This window comes from Coccinella septempunctata, chromosome 1 (assembly GCF_907165205.1).
Source record: "Coccinella septempunctata chromosome 1, icCocSept1.1, whole genome shotgun sequence".
Lineage (NCBI taxonomy): Eukaryota > Metazoa > Arthropoda > Insecta > Coleoptera > Coccinellidae > Coccinella > Coccinella septempunctata.
Window position 1 is genome coordinate 48258546 of NC_058189.1, and position 22038 is coordinate 48280583.

General features: G+C 35.1%; 2 protein-coding genes across 3 annotated transcripts; one reads left to right on the forward strand and one right to left on the reverse strand.

Moving 5' to 3' along the window:
* LOC123316083 (snurportin-1) lies at nt 1–2409 on the forward strand. Of its 2 annotated transcripts, XM_044902049.1 has the most exons (6): nt 2–98; nt 151–333; nt 385–634; nt 1387–1578; nt 1795–2172; nt 2257–2409. In XM_044902049.1, the coding sequence occupies exons 2-6, from the start codon at nt 182–184 to the stop codon at nt 2290–2292; spliced, it is 1008 nt and encodes a 335-aa protein (XP_044757984.1). In that variant the 5' UTR covers nt 2–98; nt 151–181; the 3' UTR covers nt 2293–2409. The 2 variants fall into 2 exon arrangements, with proteins under 2 accessions (XP_044757992.1, XP_044757984.1); XM_044902057.1 differs by lacking the exon at nt 2257–2409 and having other exon boundaries at nt 1–333; nt 1795–1956; nt 2054–2165.
* LOC123316091 (myophilin) lies at nt 2397–22001 on the reverse strand. The gene is made up of 4 exons (XM_044902069.1): nt 21807–22001; nt 5103–5239; nt 2914–3118; nt 2397–2854 (listed from the first exon to the last, which is right to left on the reverse strand). Exons 1-4 carry the CDS (start codon nt 21858–21860, stop codon nt 2684–2686), a joined length of 567 nt encoding a protein of 188 aa, XP_044758004.1. The 5' UTR covers nt 21861–22001; the 3' UTR covers nt 2397–2683.
* Nucleotides 22002–22038: the final 37 nt, after the last annotated feature.

Consider the following 22038-nt stretch of genomic DNA (forward strand, 5'->3'; position numbering starts at 1 on the left):
AAATAAATAAATAAAAACTAAATTCACAACAAATACAACAAGCACAGTTATTACACATTACAGAGTTAAACAACAAGCGTGTCTACAGAGGAGATAAGTCGGTAAACCCCGTTTTTGTGTGTTAACTAGTTAGAAAAATTGGACTTTACATATAACTCTTGAAATCTACTACACTTCTGCCATGGATTCATCTGAAGTACCTGAACCCTCTGAAACAAAAACAGATTGCGATTCGCAGAAGTCTAATTACTCACAATGTTACAAGAACAATTACAAGACCATGGATCTCACTTTACAGCAAAGAAGAGAAACGTTTCTGAATGAACACAAAGAGTAAGTTATTGAAAGCTGAATTTGGCCAGTATTATTCATTCATTATTTCAGGAAACATTCCTTAGTTTTTGACGAACGAAGAGATTTGTCAGAGCTCTTTGAAGAATATGACTGTCAGACTGATGAAAGTGATATGTGTGATGTGGAAGCAATGGAAGTGGACGTAGCTCGACCACGTAAAAAGATCAAATTCCGAATGACAATGTCGGAGTGGTTCACACAAATTCCAGAAGATTTATCAGATAATTGGTTGTTTAAACTATGTCCACTGGGGAAGAGACGTCTTGTTATATCACACAAGGTAATTTATTTTATTTTTTAATGCTCCATTCTCTGCCCTTTGGATTATTTCTAATTTCCATGTGAAATTTTTACATACATAGCTGGTTCTGATTCCAAAGAATTGAAGTACATATGGTCTCTAAGCTTAGGGCAATTTTAAGAAATCTTAGGTTTAAGTTTTCTCTCTTTCTGAATCATAATTGATTCAGAAAGAGAGAACTCAAGGCAGTTTGCACCGACTTATTTAAGGCAGGCTTAACGTTAAGGCTTACTTATTCTTGTGATTTTTATACCATAGCATTCACTGAAATGGGGATGGCTCTTCATCAATTCTGCCTTAAATAAGTTAGAGTAAACAGGTATTACTCAATCAAACTGACATTGATATTTGCCCATTAATGAAGTGGTTTCTTGATGGTGCGATTTCATAGAAAATTCATCAAAACATGAGTTCAACTATTCACATAGGTGAAATTTGAGTTTTTCACAATGCCCCCATAGATAATGGGGGTTTTCATTTATTTCATTTTTGAGAAATGATTATATGATATGTATGTATTATCTAACCACCTATGGCTCATATTATGTTTATTGAGCTAGTTTATCAGAACACTGTATGAACATTATGAATTCATGCCCCTGGTCAACAGAAATTGAGAATAAATGCACGATAATGAATGAAATTGAGAAAAAACATTTAAAAGCCTAATTTCAATAAAATGTTAAGCACATCAATAAAATTATTTTATTGATTGACTATAAATTTTTCAGGGTAAAACAAAATGCTTCAATAAATTTGGTCACAGATTATTTAAATTTGCATCAAGCTTACCTGGAGGTAGTACAAGAAAAACACAAAAAGAGGGTTTAACGGTGTTAGATTGTATTTTGAATGAAAACACAAAAACTTTTTTCATCTTGGATATGCTTGTTTGGAACTCTGTTTCGTTTCTAGAATGTGAGGTAAGTCTATAAGGAATATTAAATACTGCATGTACCTATTCCATCTATATCCAAGCTTCACAAGTTCTTTTCATATTTGAATTCTATCTTAGGGTAGCTATATTATACACCTTTAATTTTTCTATACCGTTTTATTTTATTTTCAATGATAACTTCTCACTTCTAATATTGGTGTCATTCAGTTTTTTCCTTAAATTTGTAATTCTATTCTTATAGGCTGAACTCAGGCTGTGTTGGATTAGATCACGATATGAAGAAACTCCTGAAATGTTTAGTGCCTATGGGAAAGACACATATCAATTCAATGTTTTATTTGATCATCCAGCTGATATAGAAACAATAAGATCGGAGATTTGGCAATACAATTCTCAAAATGAGGTGAATTGTGATGGATTAATTTTTTATCATAGAGAAGCTCCTTATATATCAGGTGAAACCCCTTTAGTTACTTGGTTAAAGCCTTTTATGTTACCAGAAAGGCTGAACATTGAAGTTCCACAAGAATATGAGAGGAGAAAGCCACCAGGTTATGTGAATTTGGAATCATATATAATTTATGCATCTGAAAGACGTAAGAGAAGGCAATTGAAAAAGGTGAGAAAAAAAAATTGAAAATTGTTAAATGTAGTGTTGAATTTAATTCGCAATTCATAAAATTGGTTATTGAATTTTTTTCAGATGGACACTGAGGAAATCCCTATGGAGAATAATTAGATGAATACCATTTATGGTAGTTTTATTTGTAGGTATTATGTTGTTATAATTGTTTTTATTATTGAATTATGTACATAGTATTTTTGAGAAATGAAAAAATAAAGCATGAGAGAACAAGTTATATATTTATATATCAAGGAAAAGTTTCCCTACTATCATAAATTTAAAAAATATATTCTTCATTTTCATCACGAATCATAACATTACAAAAATAACTTCCTTCTAATCTTCAAAAGTTTGTCTCTTAAATTTAACCATGGAATGAAATGTAATTCCTACATCCTAAGTCAATAGCGCCTCCTGGAAGAATTTGGAAATGTAATAATTTAAAGAAGAAAATCCACAAAATTCTTCATAGATCCCTACTGCATAAACTGGAATGCTAATAAATTCACATATGTCTGGTGTTTCCAAAATTGATTCCAGATTGGTTGGCACCTTTGTTGCTTCCCATTTGTAGGCCAATAATTGTTTGACCTGCTTTGAGTTTCTCTTCTGACCACTGCCTTTCCTGTTTTTCTGCTTCTTTTGGTCCAATGCTAGGTTTACCATAGTTTCCAGCCTATAAAAAGTTTTATAATGAGAACTTTGAAAACCTCAGAATAAATTGAGTGAACCTACTTTTCTTCCCAAGGACTGCAAACATATGACAACTGAATTGAGATTTTGTCTCTCCCACAGGTCGACTGTTTGGAATGTTTCCTGTGCAGGTACTCCTAATTCTCTTGCCGCATCCAAAAATGCATTTATGTTCTCCATACATTTGAAGGCCATAGCACTTGTATTTATCCTCTTGATCATGCCAGGTTTGATACAGTTTATAAGGCTGAAGTGAAAAAATATTAGTTATACAACCAGCGATTCAAAATTGTGAATTATCAAGCAGAAGATTAGGTAACATCAGAATAATTAAAATCAAGAGTATTATTTCAAAACGATTTTGGGATTATTACATTTTGAATTCTCCCACTTGAGAATAGATTTGTTTGAAACGGTTTGAGACTTCAGGAGCATTTTCCCCACTAGCGCCACCTATCCGCTCAAGCGAAAACAATGCCTTACGTTTCCGCAGATTCCAAGATCGACTGGTGAGCCCTATATTTGTATTTTAATACAAGCAAGGTGTTATAAACTCCATTTATGAATCTAACGATTTTTTGTAGAAGATTTAAAAAACTGAAATCATCTTCAATTGATTACTTAAATTTTTTTCATACATGTTTTCAAAAATTTTTGGTTCATCGTGTGATGTCTCGATATAGGGTGTTTTATTTGTTGCATATTAATTTCAGCATGGAAAACAGAATATAATATAGTTACGTTAAATTTAAATAAAGCGCGATCAGGGTTACTTTCAGATTTATTAGTACATGAAAATTTCATTTGGAATGAAAAAACAAACCCCATTAAGGTATTTGTTGCCCGACCGCCTCAGGTATGCAGAGTGTTTTCTGAATTTTCTCAAATATTTGTTCTACTATATAACTTCTGAAACTTTTCATCGATTCAACTGAGAATGAGAATTGAATGCGAACCAAGAACCAATAATAATTAAAAAAGTAGAAAATGAGATTGATTCAAATAAGGCCTCATTCAGTCCGGTCCTGATATTTTTGACTTTCTTTTTTTTTGTTGCATTGAGGTGAACAGCATAAACTTAAAGACAAATGTTCCGTTGAATGGATGAATGATAATTGCATAAGAAGTTAAAATAAAACGAAAATTTCAGAAAATACTCCTCTATTACATCGGAATAAGCGAGCTACCTAAAATAACCAAATAGGGATTTTTGAATTGAGCTGGATATCCTCCCTATTCAGAATTTTCGTTTTTCCCTTTAATCATGGAACACCCTGCAAAATGAATTGTCTAAATCGATTTTACAAAAGTGGAAACACTATATAGCTCTCAGACAAGCCTGTTTTGTAAAATATGCTTGAAGAAGCTATTGATCATGGGCCGCTATACATGATTTTCCCTAGGATATACATCAATAATCCTCAATTTAACGATAGGCTCTGACATAACATCACTGCAATTTTATACGAAAAAGGTAACTAGAAAGTCAATCGCGCAATACATCTTTCGTGTAGACAGATTGGAAGGTTATTATGATAGCAACTCTTAGTGTAAAGAGAAGGTACACTCTCTTCTATTGCTTTGAATAAAATTACCAGCAGAGCGTTAACTTTTCCATTTTTGGTTTCAACTTATGATTAATCCTGTCAGACAGAGTGAGTGTTATGTATGTATTTGAAAAGGTGAGAATTTTTCCAGATGTTGGGTTTACTCATGCTGTTACTACTACTACATATTCGGAGCACTCGTATTTTTAGTCCTAGTTTCAATTTTTTAAGCATGAAAATTCCAATTTAATGTTCTACACAAATTTGTGTTGCTGTGTGTGTATGCTAAATAGCATAAAACATTGGAAAAAGCAATCTGGTTATTCGTTTGAGAAATCCTCAGTTTAGAAAATGACGAAATACGATTCATCAAAAACATAAATCAACCTATTTCACATTTTTATAAATAGAAACGAATGATGATTTTTATCAGAGAGAGTTTTCGAGAGGGAAATATTTTCAAAAATATTTGTTTGAAAATGAGTTGGATGAGCACATATATGTTATGTAAAACGAGTAAGATTTAGTTAGAATAATGTCCCATAATGAAGAAAAAGTGAACTATCGAGAAATTCCTGCGGAAGTTGAATACATATGTATGTGGGTAAACGGTTGCTTGTCGACGGTTCCATAAGATCGTTAGATAGTAGACCATTAAAACTGTTAGTTAAATCAATTACTCACTTGCAGAGCACTTGTCCATCCTTGAGTACTTCATAAAAGTTGTCCATGTCGCCAGCAGTGTTGATAGGATTTTCCGTGATCACTGCAATCCATTCTAAACTTTCATGTGCCAATTCTTCGCTGTATTTAGCGTTAACCTATAAAAAAAAATGAATAATTTTCTGATCCTTCCAAACGTGATTGTGGCAGGCCTACTATACCATTATACTGAAGTATACCGTTTTATTGTCTAAATACTCGACAAATGTTTAATATTTCGTGATACTTTTGTAAGAAGTCCATTTCATTATCTACTCAGTAGAAGTGATTTTTCAGTTGAAAGATCATTTCCCATTGAAATGCATTTTAGCTGAGTAGGTAACCATGCAAGAGTATATTATATGTATAATGGAAAATGGAGACAACTCCAGTAAAAGACGCTTGGAATTTGGAATAAAAATAAAATTACATTTTATTTCACGTAACGTAAAGCACATAGAAGTACTTATTAAAGGTCTGGACACCTAGGCCAACATTTTTTTAATTAATTCCGATCTAATAGACAATAGCCCATACATTTTCGATGTATCTCGAAAGGACAGAATTAGTATGAAGGGATGAACGAAGGCAGATTGTAAGATTGTAGGTATAGAATAATATGAAAATGAACAAAATGACTTCCACTTTGCTTAGGGCAAGAAATTAAAGCAGTATGCCGGTGAAGGCGTATCATTCTAACGGCATCGACATGGTATGGAGATTTCTCTTTATGCAATGTTCAAAGTTATTCCAACTGTAGCGATTCTAAAGTTCATGGCCGGCGCATCCGCCCGCATTCATTTGTAGATGACGTGCCCATTTGCAGAACCCTTGCAATAATCTTGAATTTACATAGTGAGATATTCGCACATCTCTAATTCGACAGATACTCTAATCTAATATTTGAGCTCTGGGTAGATGTACATATTCAAATACGTTGAGCAAGCCTGCACTTCTTTCATTGCCCATTCGCCTAAATATTAATGCCCATAATACCATACACATTTATTCATTAAGGGGGTATTAGCAGCCAACGAATTTCCCGTATTGAGGACAATTTGCAAATTAATTTTAACAGTAAAAGTAGGAAATTTGAGAAGAATAATTAGTTTTCAATCCGGATTACTGATGAAGTAGCACAGTTACTCTCGAAGTCGAATGATTTTACGCATACCTACTACTCGTACGAGTGGTCATTCCATTCTTTTCCGGTTTAAGATCGAACAATTGAATACCTACTTCGGACAATAAGAACAAAACAAATACGCTTAGAACAACAATGAGTATTCTGAAACAAGCCTGTAAGAAATGTGAGTAACGATGAAGGAATTAATAAACGAGATCGAAGACGTAAGATTGACTCCATTTATGGCCAACCATTAAAAACTTAACGATAACCTTATTCGATACAACCGGTTCTTCGATGAGTTTGTCTTGGGCTGAATTTTCGCAAGCGATTATGTCATAGTTGTGACTCATGCTGATTACATTCATGGCAAAATGTTTGGTTTTTGCCGCTGACCATATGCCAGTACTCGATCGAAAAATAAGCCACCATATCTTAAGAGTGCGATAAGGAAATTTAAGAAGTACCTACTCCGTATAGGAGATATGGATGTCTGTGCCTAATGGGAAATTGATGATGAACAGAACAGGTTCTAGGAAGAATGTCCTTGAGAAGATTGTAGTTCTATTCTTCGCCGGTTCTTATATTGACAAATAAGGAACTTAGAACTGAAGCTACCGTAGATTCGGGTGACTTGGGACGATTTTGAAATTCAACTTGTTATATTTCAAAAACGGTGACCTATTTTTTTGTAAGAAAGAGGTTCAAATATGCTTAATGATTCAGACTATTGATTAGGATATATACCATGCTTCAGAATTCAGATTTCAATTTAAAAAAAAATGAAATATACTTGTCCCAAGTCACCCACCGATTTGGGAGACTTGGGACACAAGTTAAAATCCATTGATTTCTCAACTCTCAAATGAAATGGGTGACTTGGGTCGGTGTATAGTTTTGAAAAATTAGAATTTGTGATTATATACATAGTTGAAATTCGGTAAGGAAATTAAATGATAAGCCCCTATTACACCGAAAGTAAATATATTGCAACTCAAAAAATGTAATAAAACTAAACAAAACAAGGGAACTTTGATTTCTTTCATTCTTTGGTGATTTATTTGTTGAAATAACGTAATATCCTGCGGAAAATCGGCATATTTCCTGCTGCCAATGCGTCGCTTGTATCTATTCGGCATTGTCCCAAGTCACCCTATGAAACAACAAAATAAATGAATGAGATCCGTGCATGTTGTCGTTTGATTTGTGAACAACCTTGTTTCATGACACAATATCCCAATATCCAACGTATCCAGAAAAAAAATTACACATGCACAAAGTGAAACCCATGTACAGGACACTGGAAAGTATAAGGGTCATAAAAAACGCGCTTTTACTCTCCCGAATTCGTTAATTTTTCCTGTCAATTAAAACGCTCTGGTCACGGCAAACTCAACAGGAATTAATTGTTAAACTAACTGAAAAGACGCTACACAGTCTTATAAGTTTTTCCCTTCACTCATAAATGGTAAGAAACAAAGAAATATGCAAAGGTCACTCGAATCTACCCGTACATTAAAGGAAAATGAAATAAAACTGCGGCAAAAGGTAGAAAATTGTTTTTTATTAATTTCCATTGTTTTTCTTTATAGAAAGCCTGCCAATTATTATTATCTATTTTATTTTGGAGGAAATATTCTTCAACATTTCCAGGGAAGAACTTGTGTGGATTTTCAAAAATGATGCAGGGTTTTGAATTTTTTAGTATAAACCAGTTTCTTCCTGTTTTCAGAGATCTCTTATTCTCGAACAGTATCGTGAGGTTTTATGGATGTTGAACGGTTAGTAATTTCCTTCAGTAGTTTAATGGCTTCCACTAAATATGCAAAAACATGCTCGACCAAACTCCGATTGAAATCACTTTTTACACACGACGTAATGAATTACTGAAAAACCGAGGAGCTTTAGAATATAAAGCTGTGAAAATCAGGGCAAGCAAATAAAAACCTCATCAGAATACGTCCCCTCCAGACGTTAAGGGATGCTGGTTGACCCAGCCCTCAAAAAGTAGGTCATGGTTTGTAAAGCCCGGGGAGTAATCGTATCAAATTAATGAGATGGGAATGCGCAAGGATACAAACGGATACATTCGTTGATGTTCATCATATTCGTCCCATCTTCTTGAATTGAACATTCCTTAAGAAGTAGGTCATGTTCGACATTCCATATTCCTTCTTGCTCTTTCCCTCGGTTAGCGAGTGGGGCGCTTAGTAAGCCGTCTACTTCTACATATTTACACTGTAAACGACAAGCATTTTCACGGCCTTTCAACGTAACACCTGCCCATCCGTTTGACTCATTCCATTGCATGTACATCATTTTGTTCAAAACACACCTTTCATTTATCGATTAAAGACTGACTGTAGCATTCCCTGTTATCTGTGGTCTGGTCTTCATTCCCTTTTTGTTCCGTTTGCATCCACGTGTCGGACAATAGAGAGGATATTCTGGCTATATTCCTTGAAGTACATAGTTACAGGAGGCGACAATTTAAAAACTTGCCAGGCCAATTATGTCTCGACAAGGATGTTTACGAAGAAAAAGCCGGAACAGGTCAATTTTTAAAGGGAGGGGGACATATTTTGAGCAAAATTGTGAGCCGAAATCTCCTCAACACTAGGTGAAGCGGCTATCACCCCTATCATTGTACATACTCGAGCGTGTCAGATTAAGATATATGTGGTTAATTTCATGTTGAAAAGTATATATTCTCTTAATCTGACAATTTAAGCGTGTCGAAAATGTGTACATTCTCGAGCGCGGTGGCGTTTTTTCTTATTTTGAAGCTAATGATTCAAGAATAACGGAAAAAATATAATCTGACAGTTTTAGCGAGCCGAAACAATAAAAATTGGCCATAAAGGTCACAAAAATCAGTTTTTTTAAATTATTTCCACCCCTGGGCTTCAAATGTTTTTCGCATTCATTATTAAAGTTGTAGAGCATAACATTTTCTACAAATTTTGTCCTAAGCAATTTTCTCTACGTTCAAATGTTTTTGAGATATATGGCGATTTATGCGAGGTGTTTAGCGATACATGCTGAAGCGAAAATTCATTCGTTGGAAAATAGTACATTCTAAGGTTCAGTCAGAGAAAACACTAAAATTTTCGTGACTAATTTCGAAATTGTCATCATAGAAATACATTGTCATTTTGACAATTGGATGAATGTAGATTAGACTGGGATTCTATATTGACCTGTAAAAAGTATGTAAAATTGTTTCAGACAAAAGTTGTGTAGAAATTTATTATCTACAACTTTCTTAATGAATACAAAAACGATTAGAGTTACAGGCAGATGAATATCAAAAAAAAGCATTTTTATCATCTTCTAAGTGTCAGATTAAGAAAACCCCCCCTGATTAATAATAATAATAATAATAATAAATATCTCGTTAAATCTTAACGAGACCTGTTCTCTGGAAGAGGTGGAGGCTGCAGTGAGAGCAGCCGCTTATCTACTATGTCCACCAAAAAGTACAGCTGCGAATAATAATAATAATAAGCATAGGAAAAGGCTAAATCGACTTGACATCAAAATAAAATCAATGAGGCAGCAGGCATCTTGGTACCAATGTGTCATAGATGTTATGAAAGGAAAAACTAAACCGAGCAAGAGAATGAGGGAGATGATTGAGGAGCTTCGTGCTATACATGGTACCGTTAACTTGCCCACAGTCCATCTACTGAAGCAGAAAGCTGTAGATAAAATAAGATCACTTGCAGCAGCACGAAAGAAATTGATAAGGAGAAAAAGATGGATCGAAGATAACAACACCTTCACCGCAGAACCATCGAAATTATTTCAACCTCAACAGCAAGAGGTGCAAAACCCACCATCACCTCAGGACGTCGAAGAGTTTTGGAAAAGCCTGTACGAACAACCAGCAAAAACCAGGGATACTCCAGCACTTCCCAGATTCCAGCAGATGTGTGATCAAACCCTACAGCAGAACGACGAACTTTCTGAAATATCAGCCGAAGATATTAGACAAGCCCTTAAGAACAAGAATGATTTCACAGCACCCGGACCAGACGGTATTCAGAACTGATTCGCCGTGAGCCCATTCCTTCATGGTTGGTGGAGGGTAGGACAGTGCTGATACCAAAATCAGGGGACTTGGGGCAACCCAAGAACTATCGCCCAATCACTTGCCTCAATACACTGTACAAGATACTCACAAGTGTTATTCAAGATCGAATTCTGAGGGTTATTGGACCAGTGTGGGACAGTATCTACGAACAGAGGGGAGCAAAGAAAGGAGTGCAAGGATGCAAGGACAACTTGCTGATCGACAAGAGCGTATGCCTAGACGCCAGACATTACAAGCGCGACCTACATACATCATGGTTAGACTACGCGAAAGCATTTGACACCTCGCCGTACGACCTGATCATACGGCTATTAAAAATGCTGAAAGTCCACCCTAACATCATCCATGCGATAGAAAGCATCATTGCGTTGTGGAAAACGAAGTTTGCCATCCGAGCAGAGGGACGAACCGTTTATACGGGATGGGTGAGGTACAGAAGAGGAGTGTTCCAGGGAGATTCGCTAAGCCCGTTATTATTCTGCATAACACTCATGCCACTATCAATTGAGCTGAGGGCAAGCAAAATAGGATACAAGGCCGGTACACCAGGCAGAAGGAACCACCTGATCTCCCATCTTATGTACGTGGACGACTTGAAACTCTACGCTCCCTCCAGGACCGCACTACAGCAACTATTGAATATCGTTTCCGAGTACACCTCTGCAATGGGAATGTCATTTGGTTTGGACAAGTGTGCTGTTTTTCATCTCCGCAGGGGAAGGGTTGAAGATCCAGGAGAAGATATCCAACTGGAAGATGGAATGACTTTTCGACGTCTGGAAGACGGAGAAACTTATAAGTTTCTCGGGATGAAACAGAGGGGAGTACTGGAGACAACCCAGATAAAGGACGCCTTATCAGCCAGCTACAAGAAGAAGCTGAGAGACATCTGGAAATCACAGCTGTCAGGGAAGAACAAAGTATCAGCTACAAATATGCTAGCCATCCCGACACTTACCTACTCTTTCGGGGTGGTAAACTGGACGGTGAACGAACTCCTCGATCTTGATAGGTCAACAAGAAAAACGATGAACATGAATCGTAGCCTTCACCCAAATAGCTCGATTCAGAGGATATACCTTCCCCGAAGCCAGGGGGGTAGAGGATTGCAATGTTTGGAATATCAACACCATCAACAAACATTGGAAACAGCAGTAAGGGTCCTAAGAAGTGAAGATCCGCTTCTGAAGTTTGTAGCTCAGCATGAACTCGCGAACCACGGAGCCTTCCTATTCCGAGCTGCACAGAGAGCCTTGGAGAAGCTCGGTATAACCGGCGTGTCGATCGATCCTGAGCGTGCTGGAGCACCGATCACTCAAGCGGACCAAAGAAGGCTAGCAAGACTGATCCGGAAGTCTCAGTCGAATACATTACTCGAACATCATATGAGTAAGAGCCTGCACTCCATATTTTTCAGGAGTTTAAAAGACCAAGATCTGTCGGAAGAATTGTCTTTCGCCTTTCTAAAGTCGGCTAGCCTTAAGTCAGAGACGGACGGATTTGTGATGGCGTGTCAGGATGGAGTAATAAATACCAGATGGTATAAAAAGAACATCATGAAAATGGACACCCCAACAACGTGCAGAGCGTGCCATAGTCAACAAGAAACGATTATGCACATTCTTTCCGCCTGCAGAGTCCATGCTCCATCGGGGTATATAGAGAGACACAACGCGGCACTCCGAGTTCTCTACTTCCATCTGAGGGCAGCATATGAGATAGACAAAGAACCGGTGCTACCATATGTGCCTCTGGAGATTGAAGCGGTGGTCCAGAACGAGAAAGCACGAATATACTGGAACCATCCTGTCTCAACAACACGGCAGATCAATGCAATAAAGCCAGACATACTTCTTTTGGACAAAGAGCTGAAGGAATTGTTCGTCGTGGAATTCTCATCCCCTGCAGAAAACAACATGGTGATGAAGGAAGAGCAAAAAAGGCAAAAATACAAAGATCTTGTTTTCGAGCTTGGAACTATGTACCCGGGTCATAAAGTCAGGATGGTTGTACTGATCATAGGATGTCTCGGAGGAATGAGAGCCAACTACGTGGAAGAATTGAAGATTATTCCGGCCTGCAGATCTTGGGCCGAGATACTAGCGCACAGAATGCAGAAGGCGGTGTTGCTTGGGTCACTGCATATCATCAGATCCCATGAACTCTAGATGCCACTTACAGCTCATCTCTTTTGTTAAGGGACGCTGCAAGGGCCGGACGAAGAACTTCTCCGTCGAAAGTGTGAGGGGTTTTTAGTGAGTAGTCAAACAAGATCTCGGAGTCTCACACTACCTAGAGTGCGGACCCTCTGGGCGCCCATAAAGGGTTTTCCCCTCACACGAAGGAAAAAAAAAATAATAATAATAAATAATAATAATAATAATAACGTTTATTGATCCTTTGAGACATTTATAATGTATAGGACAATGTATAGGACAAGTCATAAGGTGGAAAATAGAAATTACATTAGCTAAGCAATATAACATCATTAAGGTATTCATTTACTGTATAATAACATTTGTTCAGCATTAAGTTCTTAACAGTTTTTCTAAAATTTCTTGAATCGAGAGATCGAACACTATGAGGCAAATGATTATAAAGTCTAATACATTGATAGGAAGGAGACTTCTCAAACTTAGTTGTTTTATGCTTAGGGACAAATAGAGTTCTTTCACTTCTGGTACCATAGTTATGAAAACTGGACAACCGAACAATATTTTCCTCATTTTCTTTAGTGTCAGATTGTCAGATAATGGCTCAACACGTCTACAACACCGAGATTATTCAACTGTATGAAAATCTGACGCGCTCGAGTATGTACAAGTAACGATTTTTTTTACATTTTCAAAGGAATGCTGTGACCTTAGACTTACTGGTTGCTCCCTGTGCCGCTCGTTCAGGAACACCGATGAAACCAAAGAGGATCTTTGATGAAACTGTTGAACATATTAAGTTCATCTGCAACCTTGAAGAGTTATGGATGACACACCAATGGGCCACAAGGCCTTAGATCAGTTCGGTGAGGCACTGCACGTAGAACGAAGAAGTAGCCGTATCACTCAAAAACACCTTTCATACACTTGAAGGAGCTATGGTGATAGCGAAAAGCTATGCAAAAGCTCTGAGAGATTATCCGCATAGCCTTATTTTTTCTGATAGGAGTAAATCGCGGACTCAGAAACCTCAATATGGGAATTTTCGGCGAGAAACTTTTAGAAGGAAATGCTTTTGTTTCTAAAAAGGACTGCGTTATCGTTTAGCCTAATAGTCTGTAGTTTTTGATTTTGAGAATGATCTCTCTCCATTAATGAGTTCGACTATTGGAGAATCCGTGGTCAAATTTGTTCTCTACCGAAAAAAATGGTAGGTTAAGGGACCCGAATGGTTAACGGTCAGTTTCATAAACAAACCTAGAGTCCCTTTAATTTTAAAGCTTCCTCCTTCTGTATTCTAGAGCCTTTTGGAATGCTGCGTGTCGCAGTTCATGCGCTAATAATAAGACGACAGATCCGCCCTGAATTAAAAATAAATGCGATTATAATTTTTTGGTCAATTCGATCTCGAGAATGAATTTTAATTAAGAAAAAAAAAATTTTTTTTTACTAAATAGGTCTAACTTATAAGTGAATGAAATAGAAGCTGACTTCAAAAGTTGTAACAGACTTTTTAAACGAAAATGATCCAGCTGAAGAATACTGTGTCCAATTCCCCAAATTCTACTTCATATCCCAAATGAAATGGAATGTCCGGGTAATTTCTATTACACTCGCACCAATTTTGCATGCATAGTGTCATCAATCACTTGTGAAATCGAATGACTCAATGGATAATAGAATATTCTGTTTCCATTCGAATTTTATTTTGATGTATGATGTCATTACAACGAGAATCAATGGAGTTTGAGAGATAGCGAATGATCCGAAAACCACGCTAACCTTGCGTTTTTATCTTGGGAAAAGATGACGAAATATTTTATTTCCTGTACTCCAATCTGAAATATTCCTGAATAGTTCCCTTGTAGTGTTACATTTAGGAATGCGTTTTTCGGAAACCGATAAAAAAAATTCTGGATATTATCGGACTAAAACATAGAAGAATAATAAAATGAATGATTTATACTTTTTTGATCTCCAAAGATCATCTTATTCTTTTACTACCCCATTATTAACTTAGATTCCAATAAGACTATAGATTTCATTGAGACTATCTTACTTTCATTCTGAAAATGATGATTTGTATTTATACATATTTTTTTTTGTTGGATTGAATGGATTTGCTCAGAATTGATGGATTAATAATAGATGATTCCCTTGACTATAAAATAGATGAGATCTAGACTGTTGCATGCCTGGAAATTAATGTTGTTTTGTATATACCCACTTGTATATGCATGAATTTTAATAATTCATGTCATTCACTATGTATACTTCCCTTAATTTTCAACTTTTTGATTCAGTCGATTTAACCTTTGAGTTAAGAATTATCAGATATAACACGATTTTTGCATCAAATTCTATGTACACGGTCTTTGAATTATTCTGTGCTGTTTCTTACTAAAGGGTTTTGAACTATACAGGATGAGCTTTTGACTCGTACAAATATTTAAACACTAGATTCTTGTGGTCAAAGGAAACACTTTTATCCTGTAGCATTTTGCCGAATCGGATCGGTTTAAAAGATACAAGCTGTTGAAAAACCTTAAAAAAATGTTATTTCTAGTTCTACCTCAAAAACGGTTTTATCGAATGAAATCAATTTCGAAATATAGTTTTTTGTTTATGTTCTTCGAACACAAGATATTCACCCACGTCTTCTCATTATGACCATTACGTACCATAAAAATACCAAAAATTCAAAAAACCCAAGTCCTGAAACTAAGTTGGACGCTATCTTATGAATATGTGAACGTTTTGTAAAATAAAAGTATTCTTTAGTAGTCTGTGAAAAATTGAAAAAATTGGGTACCTACTTTGGCTGAATACAACTCTGTTTAAAAGATCCACAGATGAGTTGTGTGTTGTGTCACAGATTTAGCCAGTTATCTGAAGGTAATTTTGTTTTTCCTGGGTTGACACAGAAAGTGTTTCTTTTGACCTCAAGAATCTACTATTAAAATATTTGTACGAGTCAAGGACTCACCCTGTATATCGAAGGCTTTCAAAATTAACGTCCACTACGATGTTACAATCATTTGAATAAAGACCCTGTATAAAGCATTGGATAACTCCGGAATAAAATTGATATTTCATCAACAAAAACTCAAAATGAAAATGCCGCAACCCCATATACTTCCGTCTTTCAAATGGAAACATGTACCCACTATGTGAGGGCTCGTTGTAAAACTCACGAAAAATGGAAACCCACTATAATCTTTGTTGTTTTTTCAATTTTGTGGTTACCAGAAGAAACACGAAAGTCTCTTGAAAAAATTTATAATTAATTTAAAAAAAACAAAGATAGGATTCCATTTTCCATGAGCTTTCCAACGAGCCCACACATGGTATGACTTATCCCAAGACTAGTATTGGATATTGATATTGGTACACGAAGTTTCCGGGAAAAAACCCTTATAATGAACGATTTTTTTCATTCCTTCTTCGACATTTACTTGCAAAAAGTAAACTGAAGAGACGATGTCAGATTATCTTATCCATCTACTCTAACTCATCGTCAATAACTATTCATTTGATAGTAATATTAATTGAAAAACGTAATAGGTATAGGATTTCCAGTAAAAAAATTGTGTTATGTAGATGAAATATAACCCCAACTTAATTTAACCAATATTCTCACAGGCTTGATATAAATATGAGTCATTTGAGGAAAATTAACTGAATTCATTGCGTAACAACTGTTGATTGTAATTAATGCTGACGCAAATTTTTCATTGGAGGCATCAGAGAAAGTATGACAAATTGTTACTCTTACCGATGAATCGATACCTTGTTGAAATTGAGTTGAATGTAGAAGACAGTCTTCTAAATGAGGCTCTCATGGTTTTGACAACATTCTTCACAAAAATCCAAAATATGCTATTTTATGCCAAATTCTCAAACAATTAGAGAAAAAGTTCGGAAGAATTTTATTAGTTTTGTTCACAATACATATGACAAAACGCGACAACGAATTTTTCAAGGTAGTATATTATTTTTGTGATTGATTTAATAGTAGAAAATATTAATGATAATAAACTGAAACGAGCTTTTTCCTTGTTTTTTTTGTTTTTTCATGGAAGTTCTGAATTTTCTAAATTACCACTTAATGTTTCAAAAATTCAGATATCGATTAAAATTCATTCTGGGAGGATTCTGCATTTCCTGAAAATTTTAGGGTTTTCACTCCCAATCTCTGGAACAAAATCAATTAAAAAATTGAAATAAACGATTTGCTCCTGCGTAAATTCTTGCACTAATGTCAAATAAAAGATACAATTCAGAAGATTTTCGAAAATTGATTTTCGTCTGAAAAAAAAAACGAAACGTTACAATATAAAATTATGATTTCAAAATTCTTTATTTTCAGTTCATTGTCAGGCAACATTTTTTTCTAGTTGATTTGCTCGTGACAAATTAGTGCAAGAATTTACGCAGGAGCAAATCGCTTATTTTAATTTTTTAATTGATTTTGTTCCAGAGATTGGGAGTGAAAACCCTAAAAAGTTTTAAGAAATTCAAAAATTCAGTTGTTAAAACCAGAATAGTTGTACTTCTTTAGGATTATTCAATTCAATAGGTCTGAAAATTGCATGATGGTTGAAAGTAAATCACTTTTATTTTATGTTGTCATGGATGTCATGATGTCAATCAACCAATACATTCAATTCAAGAATGATTAGATCTGCTAGATCAGGTATAAATTCCAAACAAACCGTGACCATTTTTCTGTGGCAAGCATCTTCAGAACGAAGAAAGATTGAGGCGTAGGTGATAATAGCGAAATTAATTTTTTTATTTGAAATTCCATTCCTTCCAGAAATACAAATAAGAATGATTAATATCGAAAAAGGGACGATTGAATGCGTATGAAATTAATAATTTTTGTCTATTTATTTACTTCAATTGTATGCTCAGTATACACTTTTTTGTATGGGTATATTTTATATTTCCTATTTCAATTTTTCTCAATTCAACAAAACCTGAAATTGATCTGCATCTCCTCAGATGCTGTTAGACAAACGAATGAGTTTCTCGAATTAATATTAATGGAATCATTCCTCCTCTTTTAAATAGGCACAATTGCCTGCTTTTGGCCTACTGTCTCGAATTATAGGAATGCCTATGTTCCTGTGTTTTATCGATTTGGACATGGCCTTCAACCGAATGCGAGTGGAAAATTAAATACATCTCCGTCATAACAGTCACGTATGGTCGAGAATATTTGTACGAAACGTGAAATATAAATATGTATTTGAAAATTGTACCTAAGAAATGAGGTTAGGTATTGGCACAGAACGTGCTAATTTTCAGTTTAATGAACCATGTACGAGTCGAGTGCTCGGTCAAGTTAAACATTGTGTTTACAATTCGAAAAAAAAATTATATCGATTGCTGTGTTATACAACAAACGTATTGACAGTATCATGAAATATAAAAGTTAACCTTCACTGAAGATTAATTTTTGAAACTAGGCAGTAAAAACCCCCCAAATATCGATATGATTCACCTATGTGAGATTGTGGCTCGGATTTTGGAGGCAGGAGGCAGTTTTCACTAATGTTAAAATTTTCCCATATATAGGGTGTCTCTGTAAATAAATGCGAAGGACTTAGGGAAATGATAACTAGATGAAAATAAGCAGGGGTAGTTCCTATAAATTTTTTTCGAAATCGACCTCCCTTCCAAGATACAGCCTTTGGAAGGCGATGGTGAGCTGACAGTTTTTAATTTTTTTTACGGGTTCTAAAAAGCACTGAGTCATAAAATTATACTTAATATGAAGCACTAAGTAGGTAGATGATACTCACACAATTTTTTTAGATCTCATAACTTTATTATTATTAATATTATATTGGAAATAATAACACCTTATGATTTTCCTTTAAAAATTATTTTCGTGGAATAGGTTTTTGGAAAAATAAAATTCGCATATGGTTTCCTATTAATTTCTGAAGAAAAAAAGTCTCTTGCAAAATTTCGACTCAGTCGATACTTTTCTCGGAATAAATAAAAACTTACAGCAGTTCTGATCACCTCACGCTAAAATACATGTTGTTATTTTCAACCCTTAATAATAAAGTTGTGAGATCTAAAAAATTGTGTGAGTAACATCTACTTAGTGTTTCATTTTATGTGTAGTTTCATGATTCACTGTTTTTCAGAACCCGTGAAAAAAATTAAAAACTCTCATCTCGTCATCGCCTTCCAAAGCCTGTATCTTGGAAGGGAGGTCGATTTCGAAAAAAATTTATAGGAAATACCCCAGCTTATTTTCATCTAGGTATCATCCCCCTAAGTACTTCGCATTTGTTTACAGACACCCTGTATACATGGATGAAATAAATTATCATCACAAAGCAGCTACAGAGAATCACATTGAAAAGGAAACAAAGGTCCTTAGGTAAAGAAAATTTTGGAATAAGGATTATGTTGAGCAGCTTACATCTACAAAAAACGTTGATCACTAGATATACTATTTTTCTGGGCTTCTGGCTTAGTATATTGGGCCCAGAGTACTTAGAAAGAACTCTGGTACTCCGCTTTTCTCCATCCATGTTTCCGAGTTAACAGTGTTGCATACAGTATTATAGATAGTTTTCCGATTTATCACACAAGAAGGACAAGATTCCAAAAATAGGAAATTTCGCTGTATGTCTGAAGTCAAGGTTACAACCACTTCGACCAGTTTTCATATTTGGCATAACTTATGATGGAATGAATCATTTCTATATTAGGAATCGCTGGAGAATCTCATAATTAAATAAGTAGAAATAGAACCTAATTAACTTAATCAGGGAGAAAGAAAGAAGATTTCCTTTGACTCGTTATCTTGATTAGTATCGTAGCTGGTATATTATCCTATATTGGTTCATTATTTATTTTGATGACCAGGCACAAAAAATGTCTTCTGCATACTGGGTACAGGGTAGGCAAAATTGGACGGGATTGAATGGCTACTCTGGAATTATTATATCACTTCGGTGATAGTGCTAGTATAGGTACTAGTATAGGTAAATATGAAGTATAGTCATAGAAATTCTCGTAATTTCCTAATTTTCCGAGCAATTTTTCGAATATCCCGAATGAAAGTGATCTTCAAAGTCTCTCATAACCTGACACAACATAGAAGCTAAAAGTTCATTATCATATTTTCAATGAAAATGACCTGCCAACTAGACCGAACTAATTTTTGAAATTTTTTCATTTTAAGAAAAATTAGGGACAAGACGAATATTATATATTTTGAATCAGAAAAATATATGGGACTGGAACATGTAAAAATAACATAGGGTTTATGCTTGAAAAAAATAAAAGTTACCATTACATCACTGAAGTGGCGGACAGAAAAAAATTTACTACGCCACTTCATTCTACATAAATAGTGTCTTTAAAATGTAACATTTGTTTTTCGTTCGATATCACCGAAACGAAATAAAGGCACCAATTCAAAGCCGAAAAATGAGATTTTACTTTACTTGAAAACAAAAGAAGATAGAGGTATGCGGTTTTGGCCATCATGCATCTTTTGAAAATCAGTCGAAAACGTGCCATCTATTTTTCGTTAGCTCTCAGGGTTAAAGAGCTGCCTTTCAATACCCTATACAATGGATACCTCGAGGAAATTTTGTACTACATTGGGGGTGGCTCTCGGTTATTTTGAGAGTTGACCCAAAATCGACAAGAAAGTGGGTTGCAAAACCCACTTAAGAGGACTCAAAAAGATATACCTATTCGAAATATTCAACAAATTCAACTAGAATATTTAATTTCTCTTAATATAATTGGTGCAAAAAGATATAAGATAAAATAGAGGCTGCAAAAAATTGTTTTATCATACGATGGAGATAGTAATTGTGTTCTGTCAAATCTATTAAAAAAGATTATATTAACTTCCCACATATACACGTTTTGTTGAATAATCATATAGCAAATATTTCTAAAAGACCCTGTTGCTTGTTAGTAAAATATCCATGAAACAATATGTAGGTATTGTTACAATATTACCTACTCACTCAATATTTTCAGCATGGATTAAGCTCGACTATAGTCATTAATCAATGAAACTACAAAGTCTATATGGTAGTAACACATAGATTTAGTATTTTGCATGCTGATCATCAAATCATCATTTCTTATTGTTTCACTTTTGACAAAAAAAAGTTAAAAGTTCCAGGGCTTATTTCCTATTCATTCTCAATTTTGTATATCGGTTCTGAAAAAGTTTTAATGATTATTTCTTCACGAAGCCATATTGCTAATTAATGAGAAAACAGAAGCGCCTTTTTCGATCATTTGATACGTCTTTGAACCCCTATTAATTAGCGAATATCATGTAGACGGACAAGGTGGAGAAGGAACTCCAAACTTGAAGACGGTGTGCTTGTCTGCACTTCAAGGTCATAGTCACTAAGGCTCGTCTCGATATTTGGCACAGCTAATGACAATGAGTCATATCCAGTCTCGAAAATCTTCATTGCTGATAAAAAAAAACTGAAGGAAGGTGGTAAAACTATGGTAATTATGGTATTATTCAGATTATTTTATAAATTGTGACAATTTTTTCCTTCCAAAACTATTTTGAGAATTGCAAAGAGAAACAAACTCAAGTAAACGTATCTATTTCTATAATCGTCTACTTTTTTAAATTCCTTTTTTCATTTTCGAATACGTCAAATAGTATGGAAATAGAGCTGAATTTTCTGTAAATCCCCAAAGTAAACCTCAGCCACATTGAATAAACTGCATTTTGCGTCATTATAGAAATAAACACCAACTTATATTCAGGTCTCCCTATTTTCTATTGAAACTTTTCCACATAAGAACATTTATAGAATTATTTTTTGTTCTCATTTATATGAAATAAATAAATTAGAAACAAATAGATTTTATCGATGCCATGTAAACCTGTAAGTAACTGGGAGGAAATTTAACGCCTTTATGGAACGAAACATTTTCGACCCAGAAAATATTCAATCAAGAACTGAAGGTTCGAGTTCTCTCAACGCCCTGCATTCTCACTTTCCTGAAGCTCTTCTTGGAATGCTTAACTCGCTATGTGTCAGCTTCCAAGTTGTTACCGGTTACCAACCGAATTGACTATATGGTCTAATGCTGCATTATAATACACGAATATAAAAATTTATTTACGATCATTTTCGATTTTATCATTTTCTCGAACGGCGAAATCACCAATGAACTTTGTAATATTATGAAATTCAATTTTATTGCTTCCCACAAGGTCCCTCGTCTCACAGTACACCTGGACACTCATCTGTTGCTACAGAGGAGGAAAAGGGTACGGTACTCACCTTTCTTTGAGCTTCTGCTGCAAATCCGCTTTTGGTTGCTCTGTTGTTGGCCATTATTGAACAATTTTAACCGAAAACACAACAATATTTCAAGACCGGCTGTTGAAAAACTATCGTAAACTTGGTGCACCCGTTTGTTCTGACAGCGTAAGTACCAGTTATACCAGCAACGACTCACGGTGAATTGTGTCTTGATTTCCTTCTTGAATAATAGGGAGAACCTGCGTTGGCT